Here is a 14,417-nt window from a genome sequence, read left to right as displayed (position 1 = left end):
TTCTCCGCATTTAACTAGTGTTTGTTGTCTCTAAGCTAAAGGAGATAGGTACCTAGGCGTCTGTTGTAATTCATGGTAAAGTTAAATCAAAGAGAGAAGGTCCAGGCCTCCGGACAGGACAGCAGTCCGTCTGGTTACATCCTGGGGGAGCCATCCCTGCCTCCCTCAATCATTTACGCCATTAGTGTAGATGGTTAATGGGAACAAAAGGCGACTCCAGGGTGTCTTATCCCCAGGGCTATCTGCATTCTCAGCGGGCAGTTAAACATCTTTACATTTTCACGCCCTTTAGGGGGTGAAAGCATTCCTTTGTCTTTTAGATTGTGGAGCTAACAGTCCCTTAAACACACTGCCAGAGAAAGTATCATTTTGTTAGTAAAGTAAAGGGCTGAAAAGCTAAGCTAAACTATGTATCTTCAAGAATGAAAAACAGAAATAAGTATAGACATAACCTTGATATAATTCAGAAAATATCAGGGGTGTCGGCTGGCCATCCTTCACCGAGGGGCATCCCTGCACCCCTCGGCCCTTCTACTCATCAATTATTTATTAATTATCGCTTTTAGGAGAAAACCTCTATAACATTTTAACAGAAAGCAGAAGGTCAAGAATAATATATAGATACTTCTTAATCATCCAATTAACCAGCAAACTTAGAAGGACGATGCATATATATTTAGACAAAGAACTGGAGGGAGAAGGAAACATTAACCAGACAGAGGCCATAAACCTAATTCGACATCTTATCTGGGCAGGATTCCTTTCTGATTGTCTCAAATGGGACTGTGTGCTCCTCCAATAATTAACTGAAAAATATCTTGAAAGTTACCTGCAGGTGGTCACATTCTCTTACTATATCTAATTTTCCCAGGAGGTAGTGCCTCCCAAGCAGCCACCCAAAGGAGTGAAAACTGGAAGTTAAGAAAGGAAAAGGAATGAAGGGCAATTAGAAGCAGCACAGGTTTCAGAACTATGTGAGGGGCTGGCCAGTTATTCTTCACCAAGGGGCAACCCTGCACCCCTCGGCGTTAATCGGCTGGACCCTGTCAAACAGCCGATCAAATGATGTAGCCACGGCTCCCGGCAATCCCAGATCTTCACAACAGTGGAACCATAACTCTGAGCACAGATGCAATTCTGGTCACTCAGGCAGAGTGTTGCAGAAGCCCAGAACCATGCTCTCAGGACCCTAAGGTTTGAGCAGGAATTCTGAAAAGGTAGAGGAATCTTAGGATCTCAAGTTGAATGGAAAGTTGGGCAGATAAATTCCTAACCAGGCATCTGAATCAACAGAAGCAAGAACTGAGAGTCCAACGGAATAGAGCACACTTGCACATAGAGTCCAAGGGAACAGACCACATAACAGTGGTTCCAGCTTCTAACAAGGGCCAATAGTCATGGCCCAGTGGACCATAAGCTCCATAACGAGAAGATCCATATTGGACTTGTTCACCACAGTATTCACAGCACCTGGCCCAATGCCTGGCATATAGGGGGTGCTCAATACACAGTTGCTGAATGAGTGAATGAGTTGGTCTTCCATGTAGTTGTCTGGATCCAGCAGCCAAGTGGTGTTGTCACTAATGGACTCTGCCTCATCCCTGGGGACCAAACGGTGCCTGGTTGGTGAGCAACATCTAGAAAAAATAGGCGCTGTGGCTGCAATATGTTCCCAATATTCTCATTACTGATGACATTTACTCAGCAGCAGCTGTGGTACAAGGAACAAAAGGTTCTTGTCCTGTGGACTTGCAGTCTAAATGACAGAAAACAAAACAAGCAACTGGCAGCTTTTCTGTGTGTGTGTGTGTGTGTGTGTTTCTTGTTGTGTTAAGGCACACACAGCATCACTATCTCAGATTTATAACAACAGCAGGAATGACTATTTCCCATTTTATAGACAAGTAAATGGAAGCCCAGAGAAACACAAAGACTTTCCCAGCGTGCAGAATTGTGTCACCAGCCTAGCCTGGCACACTCATCTTTCTTTTTGGGCTCTGTCCCAGTGGTTCCCATGCTATCCAGTCCAGGGTCTGAGGTTGCCTCCTTGATTCCATACTGGCTGTGTCACTGCAGGCACAACCTGGGTCTCCAGTTAGAAAAAGGTCCTTGGAGAGGAGAGAGTTTTAAGGAATTTGTAAATGGAAGACTGCAAGTGGACAAGTGGGCCAGGCGAGGTGGCCTCACCTGTGCTGGCCCCTGAGTGCTGCTGTCCCCACCTCAAGGACAGAGATACTTGGTAGTTATCAGGGCTGCGGCAACTGCTCCACATTATTCTGTCTCACAGCCTCTCTCTAGAATCTTTCACGAGCACAGGCCTTTTCTAAGTCATCTTCTTATACCACCATTGTTTGCCACTTCCTCTTTCTTGCTTATAGTGGTTCTTGGGGAAGAGCTCCAGCTGCTGCGGGGCCCTGACAAGTGGCGTCACAGCTTTTCCCCCTACTGGCAGGGATGCCCCCAGCCAAACAGTACAAGTAGATGATGTCATTTGGAGCCCTTGCCCCTTGGAGTTTCTATGTGACCCTGCATCCTGGCTGGTCCTTCCTCACAGACCCTGCTCTCACCTTGAACCCCTCTGTCCCCAAAGCAGTATCTCAAGTGCTTCCCTCCCAGGGTCCTTCCAAAGATATAATGTTGCACTCAGTTTCCCACAGACTCAAAGAATCTCTAAGGATGGAATTCCAGGCAGCGGCTTGGGACATTTCAGGCCACAAGGCCTGATGATCCGGGACAAAGGTTGCCATCTGCTCACCAAGCCCAGGCCCAATGCCTCCTGACTGGCTGGCAGGGTTGCACTGGGGAGTAAGGAAGGATTCCTGAACCCAAGCTTCTTACTTGGGTACCCTAACTCTAAGGTGTCAGAGTTAAAAATGCCTGGGAACCAACGGTCAGTGTTCATTCAGCCTGAGAATGGGAGAAACTCCTCCCAGGCCCCAGCACCTCTGGGAACCCCTGGGAGAAAGTGAGGAGTGGGCACAAGCGGCACCCTTGTTTGGAAGCCTCCTAAGGCTGTAGGATCCTCAGGCCAGAGCCTTCTGACCGTAGGGACCCACGGCAACGCCCAGCCACAACCAGCCACAGATCCCCAGATCCCCTGGGCAGACAGCCCAGTGAGATATGTACGGAGTTGTAGCCTTTCTCGTTTTTTCAGGAGTCGGCGGAGATCCTTAGAGGGGAGGAAAGGATGAAAGAGAGAACGGTGCTTCCTTAATGGCTCCTTTCTGCCTGGCTGGTCTGCGTTGCTGGTTTTGGAGGCAGCCTCGGGTGTTGCCAGGTTTAAACGTAAGGGGCAGCACTGTCTCCAGCAGCCGGATCCGGAGACACGTTTACCAGGAGCGCAGCCCTACGGCCAGGTACCTGGCTCGCCCCAGGTCCGGGATACAGCGCGTGCGCAGTCCGCGGGACGCTGGCGGTGAAGAGGCCTCGGCGAAAGAAAAAGAATCTTTCGGGGCCTTTAAAGAAACAGTCACACATCTTCGAGCAGCCTACACATATTTGGATTTTTAGTCCAGCCCAAGCCAAGTCTCCTCGAAGTCCCGCCTCCTAGAAGCTCCGCCCCAACCTTAGTAGCCCCGCCCGCGCCCAGTACTAGGCAGCCACGCCCACTAGAGCCGCTGCAGAAGGGCCCTCAGGGTCTCCAGGGTCCCCAGGGTTCCCAGGGAGTCCTGCCCTCGACCAGGAGGCGGGCTCAGCAGGTGCGAGTGAGCACACGGCAGGAGCAGGCGCTGCGGAAGAAGCGACACTGGCAGGAGGCGCACGGGTCGCAGCAGGCGGGCGCCGGCGGCTTGCAGCTGTCGCGGGTGGCCACACAGGGGGCGGGCTGCAGGAGACGGGGCCGCGCCACCTTCGTCATCGAAGCCTTTTTCTGCGGAGAAACGCTGGGGCTGCCCGAGCCTGCGACGCCCGCCACGCCCGTCCTCACCCCTCCTGGGAGCTCTTTGGACTATGGAGGCCGCCGACCAGACATCATCGCCCCCGTGCCCATCTCCCGCTCGCGCCTGCCCACAGGGCACCCCAACAGGTCCCTGCCAGCTGCCCCAGCAATGGCCCTGCTGCCTCTTCAAAACTCACCTGGCTCCGGCCTGGCCCTCTTTTCTGTCTTGGGGATCCCAGTCAGCTCTACAGTTTATAACTACCATCTCTCTGTCTCCCCCTTCCAGTGCACCCGCAATCCTGTTAGTTCTGTTTTCACAGTAGATCCGGAGTCCACCCACTTCACCGCTGGCCAGGCCACGATCTTCGCTCTGCTGCTCTGGCCCTCTTATAGTCCCTCTAGTGCACCTAAGGGACCTCTCTGAAGACCTGTGATGGCATCCCACTCTGGCTTAAAGCCCCCCAGTGGTTTCTGTTTGCACTCAGAATGAAGCAAACTTTCCTTTGAGCCTTGAGGCCCTCTGTGTTTGACTCTGTCCATCTTTCCGACTAGTCTTTACCCCGCTGCCCCATTGGCCTTGTGTGCACCGGGCGCAGCAAAGGAGTGCCTGCTGCAGGGGCTTTGAGTTTGCTGCTCCCTTTCCTGGGGACATTCTTTGCTGTGCTGTCCAATACAGGTAGCCACTAGCCCCATGTGGCTACTGAGTTTTTGAAATGCGTCTAGTGCAACTGAGGAACTGAATTTTCAAATTTTATTTAATTTAAATTGAAATTTAAAATCAGTGTAAGATATTTTGTCTGTTAAACACAAACTATTGTTTTGTTAGGAGTATATTTCACTTTAAGTGTAAAAAATTAGCGTTGTAATTGAAAGTGTAAAATATGTATCAGTTTTCAAAGACAGCACACAAAAAAAAGAATGTAAAATATCTTAATAACTTATACTGATTACATAGTAAAATGATAATATTTTGGATATATTGGGTTAAATAAAATATTAAAGTTAATTGTGCCTGTTTCTTTTTACTTTTTTAAATCTGGCTAGTAGAAAATTTAAAATTATTTACATGCTCACATTGTATTTCTACTGGACATTTCTGCTGGAGATTACTGAGTTTTTCAGTCTTTAAGCGCTGCTTCCTTCAAGAGGCCTTCCCTGATGAGTCTTCCCTTCACTCTGTCTCATTACTGTACTTTAACTCCTTCACAGTGTTTATCATTATCTGAATTTATTTTACCCATTTACTGGTTTACCTGCTGTTCTCCTGTTTTCCCCCACAAGAATGTAAACTCCATGAGAGCAGGAATCTCTCTCTCTTGTTCACTACTGTATTCCTAGTACGTAGCATGTAAATAGATTTGTCAATTCTGTCAATCATCTGATCTGCTTGTTCACTTTACAGAGGGCCCAGAAAGGAGCAAGAACTTTCTCAAGATCACTCAGTACCAGGTCTTACCTCTCAATACCTAGTCTAGGACTCCCTGCTGTGGTTACAGTTGATCTGATAAATAAAGACACATTAAGACAGGAATAATGTGTGCATTTCAACAGTGCCTTAATCCAGTATCTCCCAGTGTGGGAACCTGTACCATGGTGGTATGATTTTAGGTGGTACATGACTATTAAATGACGCTGGATCACCTGATGGGAAAGGATTCTTTTTTCAATCTCTCTAAACTTGAAAGGCCCAGTTTGGTGCCAATATATCCTTAACGCTTCCCCAACCCTCTCTAATCTTTCTTTAGACACAGAGAGCAAGCATCACATATAGAGCCTCTGACAGGCAACACCATCAAGCTAAAATTCACTAACAAGGTTGTATTTTCATTTTACTTATTTTTATGGTAACCTCTATATATGGCAAGTGGTACTGTTTTCTATCATAGTGATACAATTTTTTTGTTTCAATTTTAAACAAATATATTAAATAAACAGGTGAAACTCAGATATGGCAAAGGTTGTGGAAATGGTGCTGAAATGACTGAGGTTTGGGAAACACTGCATTTGTCCAAAAGAATGAATGATGGTAAAATTTTGGGCAGGGGGCTAGCTAGTACAGAAAGATGCTTTTCAGCAGGTAAGCTATTTTGCTCAGCAAACATCAGCTCCCTGAGCTTCTGTGGGGTCTGGTTCAGGGCTCCAGGCCAGGAAGCCTTTTGGTAGTTTTCAGCTTCTTTTGTTCATGTAGGCCTGAAAAATCCTTCATTTAGTTCCTAGCCAGAGCTTGAGGGTCAGGGTCCTCCCCTTTTAAGTCCGGTCCCACCCCTACAATGAGAAGTCCAAGGCCTACCTTGGAAGATCTCTTCTTCTTTTCTGCTTCTTTTCTGCTGATCTTTTTGGATTTCTTGTTCAATGCTTCAAAGAGAGACAAAAGGAGCAAAGCCAGATGTTTCTGGTCTTTTCCCCCTTGCTCTTCCCCCACCACCCCTTACCCCATGAACTGCAGAGAATTGGGAGGAGTGGAGGGGACTCGGGGAAGTCCCAGGGTGATGGAGAGGAGGAGGGCTTGGCTGGATAGATCACATCTTGGGACTCAGGCCATCAGGTTCTCATTAGCCTGGCTGCTGACCTGGAGATAAGGACTAAGGGCAAAATGTCCTCTGAGGGAAGGCAAAGGGGAAATCCAAGAAGGCCCTGCAAAATGGACTCAGTGTCTTGACATGGATGGACCTGTGTTTCCTGTATTCCTACCCTCCATTTCTCAGAGCCTTGGAGCCAGGCACACTTGATTTGAATCCTCACTCTCCCATATAACAGTTGTGTGGCCTTAAGCAACCTACTTAACTTCCTTAAGACTCAAGTTTTCTCATCTGTAAATAAGGTACTGTAATACCTAGCTTGCAGGGTTATCTTGAGGATAAACGAGGTATGTTTATAAAGTGGGAAATCTGTCACATCAAAGGTGATCAATCAATGCTGATGTGCCCCAGCCCCTTCCCTGCTCTTACTTCCCTGGTATGTCTAGAATATCCCCTTTTCCTAGTGAGAGGCAAGGCAGTAAGGGACATTAGTTTTGAGCTTAGGTTCTGGAGTTAAACACCTAGGTTTGAATTCTGGCTCTGCCAATTAAGAACTGTGTGATCCTATGTTAGTTACTTAAGCCTCAATTTCTTCAACTGTGAAATAGTAATAAAAACAATACTCACTTCACAATGCCTAGCACACAATAAGTATATCTGTCATTATTATTATCAGATGAAATCAAACCAGAAGATCTCCCATGCCAGGCTCTAATGCCCCTGATATTTTTCCTGAGTAGTGACTCTCAACCCTGGCATGACAGGACTAGTTCATCCCAGACTTCGTTATATTCTGCAGCATTTCTTAAAGTTGTTTACCACTGATAATAGTTCCGTGATTCAATAAGTTTCAGAAATGCCAAGTTAAACCAAATCCACCTTGTGTCTTGACTTCAGGCTTTCTCAGAGCCTCTAAGATGCTAAGCTGCATATTGGATTGGTGGCGTGAAGGGCCTTCCCAAACCAAATGAGTCAAGGGACATTTTATTCCTCCAGAATTATTTTGAGGAATGAGCAAGGAGCTCTGGCCTATGGCAGTGGATCCTGGTTATCAGCCTGGAGAGCATGTTTGACATCTTGCAGCCCCTTCTCATGGGCTGGAGGCCAGAATTGAGGCCCCAGGCCAGGTTACTTACCCATGATAGAGACAGAAGGGGAATCCAACAGGTTCATGGAGGAGTTGTTCCTCAGGCTCCTGTCATCTTTGGGCTTCTCCTCAGGTGACAGGTGGCTGTAGGCAGTGAGGAAGCAGAGGCTGACCAGCAGGGTGGCCAGGAACAGGTGAATGACATCCATCCCAGGAGGACTGTGTGGGGCAGGGAAGGCAGTCAGGCAGGTGGGCAAGGGGTCGTGGCAAGAGGATGGGCCCTCTTGCTTTCTTTGTGATTCTTTGGGCTGGTGCTCTGACCCCATTCCACAAGTGTCCCAGTGGAGCTGGAGAACTAGCAATGCTTAGGATAGGGAAGGGGTCTTGAGGAAGGAAGAAGAGAGAAAAGGAAAGACGGGGAGAGGAAGAGAGAAAGACAAGGAAGGGAAGGAGATTGAAGCAAAGAAAAGGAATGTCATCCAGAGGGTGGAGTAGTGGTTTTTTAAGTCAGTGGCCCTAGGAGACCCGAGGCCTGGGCAGAGTTGTTGGAAGTTCCCCAGTAGCACCTCACAGTGAGAAAGGTTTTACTAAGGTGCAGAGAATAAGGCTCATAAGTTAAGACTCAGTGAGAAAGATGCAGGGATAAATGGCATCTTCAGACAAGTACATATGTCGTTGCATACACTATATTCCCACACCCAGAGGGAATAAATGCAGGTATGGTTTGTGTTAGGAGGAGGGACCTGTTGACACAGGCTAACTGGATTTGTGGATTTACTGCTAGGTGAATTTTGATGAAGCAGATGGATTCCAGAATGGATTTCTTCCCTCGAATGCCAGCGTTTGGCTCAATCAGGGCTTCAGCAGCATCTTTATCTTCTCCGAGTGCCAGATCCCCACCCCTCACCCACCCCGTGGGTGTTCTCAGGTCTGGGACAAAGTTGAGGCTGCTTTTCCAAGTTTCTCTCCACCCTGCCTTAAGGCAAGAAGAGAATAAAATAGTCTTCTCATGCTGGTCCTGCCTGCTCCTGGGCTCCCCTTAAAGCAGCCTGGCCAGTTTCTAGCCTATTCCTCCCAGGTCTCAGCTTATTGGAGTAAAATTTTCTGTATGTTTGTGACATTCCAGGAAGAGGGACCCACAGAGTCGGCCCTCGCCCTCATCATACACTTCTTGGTGTCCATCCTCTATTCCTCTCAGCCCTGATGCCAGCTCTGATTTCTTCAGATCCTTTCATCCTTTCACAGGGCATTTGCCTATCATGAACTGACACTGATTTTCTTTCTCAAAGCCTGGTAGTGAGTCAATGAAATGAGTCCTGGGCTGGCAGTCAGGACCTCTGAATTCTTGTCTTGGCTCAAGCATTAGTCAGATGCATGACTTTGGACAAATCCATTCTCTTTTTTGTTTATGGGCTCTAATTTCCTTCTTGGTAAAATGAGGGGAGTGGGCTAATTCAGTGGTTTGCATTCACTTAACAGGGGAACTCTTTCTTTAAATAAATGCTGACTTGTAGAATCCCAACACGTAAAAGAGAAAGAGGCAATAAAGAGGTTTCTCAGGCAGCTCATATCTTTGTTGTGTGATGGGACAACACATCTTCTCAGGTCCTAAAGCCCAAAGCATCTCTTGAGGCCCTCAGCTTCCTAGTTCGTGCAGTCTGATCTCTGAGGTTCCTAGCTCCTATCAGCATAGTTAAACCAAAAAACCTGTATCAGAAAAGTCTAGGGACCGAGGCATAGTTATTTGCTCCATTCTCTGCTTCTCAGAACTTCACACTGTCCTCTGTCAAAGCCTTTATCATGTTATTTATGTTTGTCTCTCCTAGTTGATAGAAAAGGGAGAGGTTATGTTTTACTCATTTCTATGGCTCTGGACCAGGCACACTGACCAGCCCGGAGCAGTAACTCAGCAAATGTCAGCTTGATAAATGCTCATGTCTTAAACTAAGCTCCTCATCTTCCCAGCTTAGTGGGTTTCTGAAAAGAACACTGTTAGTTGCCTCTTTAGCATCAACTATGATCGTCCCCCTTTCTAAGAGGATCTTGGATTTCCTAGATATATATTTTGGGTGACAGTGACCTGACCCCAAGATCCAGGAGAGGCCTTGATTTACTCAGAACAAACAGCAAAACCCCATCCCATCCTCACAGTATTGGTTCAGGCATGGGCATGCGACTGAAGATGATCTAATCCGAAGAAGCCCAGGCCTTTTTCTGATTGATTAGGGGAGCTCTTTCTCTCTCACTGGCTATGTAAGGAAAAGCCCGCAGTCCTGGTTAGTGCTGGCAGCCATCTTATAAAGGGGAGCTAGTCTTAGATTGAAGCTGACATAGTGGAAAGCAGACTGGACAGACAGTAAGAGAGAACATTGGTAATATAATTAAGCCACTAGATCAGAACTTGCCTGAAGCCATGTTATATGTGGACTTACCAATTAGATAAGCCAATACATTTCCTTTCTTATTTTAAACTAATATGAGTTTTCTCTTTTTCTCAATCCAAGGCATTCTAACGGATACTTTTGCTGTGTCAATTGCCCTGGAGTTGCATGTCTATGCCTATAACCAGACTCTCAGGTAAAAACTGCACACAGCACAAATTTTCTTCAGCATGGCAAATGATGGCTCTTGTTTTCCTTTTTCCATTTCACACCATAATAAGTAGTTAGCTTGCCTTTAGGAGTCATATTGTAAGAAACAAATCCTTTTCTTTGAACACCAGGATCACAGTCAGCGTAGTGAAAGGTTCACACCGCGAGAGGTGTACTGGAACTGAGACCAGCTGAAGGAATAGCAAATCCTCAGCTCCCAATTCTGGGGTGAGTATCTCCTCACCCCAGAGCAGGAGCTCTCTGGATGGGATATTGAATAGAATTGTCTGCATTATTTAAATTGCTCCCCTCCCCTCTCACGCACTTACTAAGTACATATAGTTGGCTTTGCATAAATTAAATGGCTGTATGATCTGGCTCTTCTGTACTCTCTACCTTTGTCCAATGAACCTTCCTCCCCAGTCAAGAATCTTGATCTTAACCTTTGCATTTCTTTCCTAATTTTTTTTTTTTTTTTGAGGAAGATCAGCCCTAAGCTAACATCTGCTGCCAATCCTCCTCTTTTTTCTAAGGAAGACCAGCCCTGAGCTAACATCCGTGCCCATCCTCCTTTACTTTATATGGACGACGCCTACCACAGCATGGCTTGCCATGCGGTGCCATGTCCGAACCCGGGATCCGAACCGGCGAACCCCGGGCTGCCAAAGTGGAACATGTGCACTTAACCACTGAGCCACCGGGCCGGCCCATCTTTCCTAATTTTTATATCCTATCTCTCACCAAATTTTACTTTATGTTTCCTTCAAATTATCTCATATTTTCCATTTCCTCTTCACCCCAGCCAGTTCCTTGCTCTCAATGGAACAAGGCAAACTGACTCTGTCTCCTTGCCTTTGTTCTTGTTTCCACAACATTGTCCACTCTCAACTCCCCCAGTCATGTCACCCTTCCTCCAGGGCCCAGCTTGATGTCAGCTCTAGTACATTTCCTCTTGCAATATTAGGCCAGCTCAAATAGCTCTCTCCCTTTTCTGAACTCCTCCAGCTCTTACATTCAATACCATTTCATTTAGTACTTCATTGTTCTCTAATTGTTAATGTGGGTCATTTTGAGCGATCAGATTTAGTTCTTTGTTTAAAGAAGACAGGACAGTGCAGCTGAAAGAATGCAGGCTCTGCAGTCAACTCTGGTTTTACCACTTACAAGCTATGTGAGATCAAATTGCTTAACCACTCTGAGCCTCAGCTTCTTCATCAAAGAAAAGGGACATCATAATACCTACTATACAGGGTATGCTGGGAATTGGAATAGGATCAGGAGTTAAATGCACTGCCTGGTGTAAACGTTACTACTTGTATTCATTGCAGTGGACATATGTTTAAAGAAGTTAATTCTGTCAATTTTATATTTTCTAATTCTAATTTTTCATATAGATTTGATTTTAAGGCTTGACAATAAGGGACGGTCCCTCCAACTTTAAGAAGCTTAGAATGAAGGTTGGGGCCAGCTGTTTGGCTCTCCTCCTCCTGGAATGTAGTAGACATGCAGAATATTGTTCTAACCAAGCTGAGGGCTGGTAGGAGCAGGCTAGAAATTGGCCAACTAAGGGAAGACCACTTACTACACTGTGGCCTTGGAAATTTGATTTAATCTCTCTGAGTCTCAGTTTCCCATTAGCAAAGGGATTGGAATCTCAGTGCCTGCCTCAGAGAGTTATTGAAAACATGGAAATAACCTTTCAATAAAGCACCAAGCACAATGCTAGATATACATCATCGCTCGATAAGTGTTTGCTGAAGCTGAATCTCTCTCCTGCTTGGGTCTCTCTCTGCCCTCTTTTTGCAGCAGTTCTGTTCTGCCTAGTTGATCCTGCCAGCAGAATGAGCTGTATTCTCCTCACTCACTGGTGGTGACTTCATTTCATTTTGGTTCACATCCCTAATAGCCCCACATGTTTCTGGTGCCCCACAGCCCTCATTCTCAGTCACTGATGGCTTCAAACTGCTCCTGCCCACCCAGGACCTTCCACAGGGGCCCAGAGCATCATGGTTGCCTCCCAGCTGCTGTAGCTCCGTTGTCACCCATGCCTATCCCAGTTTGCCTTCCTGCCTGTTTTGGATGCCAGGGCTACTTGGACTCTACCTTCTTACCTAGCTGAAAGGGTTTTCTAGACTGGTTCAGACCAACTAGAGCCAGCAGTGCTCTTTGGGATGGCTAGTTGGTTAAGACTGAGGAAAATGAGCTGACCTATATTTGAACTAATTCCTCCATTCCCTCCTTCTCAATTCCTGAGCACTCTCTTCCTAGCAGTACCCCCTTCTCTCTCTAATGACGCTGGCTGGGACAGCTTGAAGAGCAATTTCTCCTTCTCTCTTTTTCCCCACACCAATCAGTCACTAAGTTCTAGTGATATTCATTCTCTCCATTTCTTACATCCCTCCCTCCCTTTCCATTCCTTCTTACCCTAGGAGCCTAGTTCCTCCCACCTGGCCTTCCATGGGAGCCTCCTCACTGGCCTCCTTGTCTCCAGAACCAAGCTAAGTTTCCTTTTAAAGCTCTATTTTCTTTCATTTACTCATTCATTCATTCATCAAGTCAACAAGTATTTGTTAAGCACCTACTGTGAACCAGCACTATGCTAGGTTCTCGGGATACAACCGTGATGTAGTCAGACATGATGCTTGTCTTTACAGAGCTTACATTCTATCAGGGAAGACTGACAAATTAAATAAGTTATTCTAATAAAGCTTGTTCTACGGGATATCTAAAATAGTGTGGGGGCTAGGGAAGCAAGCTGCACTGAAGCTGAGAACGGAGGGCTGCGTTGGAGTTAGCCATGTTGGAGAAAAGGGTAGAAGTGGTGATGGTTGTGTTGCAGACACTGAGAATCACATATGTGAAGATCCAAAGGTGATAGGATGGTACACTGGAGAAACTACAAAAAGTTAAGTAAGGCTGGCAAATAGACGTAACAGGAGATGGAGGCAGGGGCCAGATCATGACAGAACTGGCAAACCAGGGTAAGGAGTTTGGATAATATCTTAAGGTCAATGAAAATGACTGAAGAGTCTTGAATCGGGGAGGGACTTAATCAGATTTGCATTGTAGAAGGATGCCTCTGACTGCAGGGTTGAGACAGGGGGCAAGACGGGGAGGAAGGAAAAACCTGTTAAGAGGCTGCTGGATTCCAAGCAATGTCATTCCTTTGCAGAGCTTATCCTGATTATCAGATAAAATACAAAGTCTGCAGCCTCAGAAAGGCAACAGGGCTCTCCCCAATCTGTCCTCCACATTCCTTTCCAGCTTTATCTTTTCTTACAGAAAGCATATCTCCCAGCCAATCTTGGCTAATTCCTGGTCCCCATACAAAGCTCCCGACCTTTACTACTTCTGAAGCCTGACCACTTCTGAAGCCCTGACCACAGTACCTATCTTGCTATACAAGAATTTATTTACTTATCAGTTAATGTTTACTGAAGCTGAATCTGTAGCCCTTAGGGACTGCAGTACTCATTCACCTTTTCCACATTTTATGTAGCATTTGTACAGTCTTTGAGTTAAGAATGATATTTACATTTTTAAAGCTTTCTATTAAAAAATATATCCAACAGAGACTCTATGTGGTCCACAAAGCATCAAATATTTACTATTGGCCTTTTATAGAAAAAGTTTGCCAACCCTGTCTAGCTTGTAAGAATTGTGAGGGATTGGAGCAAGCACATGATATTTGCTCTATGAATATCTATTAACTGATAGGGTAATTAACTGCTTCTTTGGGTAAAAATATTAATGACCCTTTTTAAAAGGCAAATGTGATCTTAGGAAAGATAACTTGTGCCATTACCAACTAATAATATTTCTCATTGATTTATCAGGTTTCAGATTTGATTTAGGACAGAGTTGAATCTTAACGAGACAAGAATTAGTACTGGTAAATTTTGATTATTAGAGGCAAGGGGATAATCTGCATCATAGTTATCACAATGTTTTGAAACTTTCTATTATACCATGCTGCCTAGAATTCACAAAGAATCAATGCAATAACACCTGGATTACAAATAAGAAATACAATTATTGGAAATTGCAAGACAACATTTTGATTAGTTACATAAAATTAAATGTGTATTTTAAGATTTTATTCTGTATTCTCTGATCTCTTCCAAAAGCAATTTTGTATTTAGTTTTTGCCTATTGACTGTTGCTAAACACACCATTTTTTTTATATATATATTTCTTGTTTGTTGTTGTTTTTTTTTTTAAAGATTTTATTTTTTTGCTTTTTCTCCCCAAAGCCCCCCGGTACATAGTTGTATATTCTTCGTTGTGAGTCCTTCTAGTTGTGGCATGTGGGACACTGCCTCAGTGTGGTTTGATGAGCAGTG

The 14,417-nt window shown here is 45.5% G+C and overlaps 1 protein-coding gene across 1 annotated transcript in view; it reads right to left on the bottom strand.

Moving 5' to 3' along the window:
* Positions 1–1,047: 1,047 nt before the first annotated feature.
* ASIP (agouti signaling protein) overlaps positions 1,048–14,417 on the bottom strand; it is a 115,361-nt gene continuing 101,991 nt past the window's right edge. Inside the window, exons 2-4 of the mRNA XM_046678088.1 lie at positions 7,533–7,702; positions 6,168–6,232; positions 1,048–3,868 (exon numbers count right to left, since the gene is read on the bottom strand). Coding sequence (XP_046534044.1) covers positions 3,692–3,868; positions 6,168–6,232; positions 7,533–7,692 — 402 coding nt within the window. The 5' untranslated portion in view covers positions 7,693–7,702 and the 3' untranslated portion in view covers positions 1,048–3,691. The remainder of the gene's footprint in view (positions 3,869–6,167; positions 6,233–7,532; positions 7,703–14,417) is intronic.

Source organism: Equus quagga, chromosome 12, assembly GCF_021613505.1.
Source record: "Equus quagga isolate Etosha38 chromosome 12, UCLA_HA_Equagga_1.0, whole genome shotgun sequence".
NCBI lineage: Eukaryota > Metazoa > Chordata > Mammalia > Perissodactyla > Equidae > Equus > Equus quagga.
Note: the sequence above shows the minus strand (reverse complement) of the source record. Positions and strands in the feature narration are given on the sequence as shown.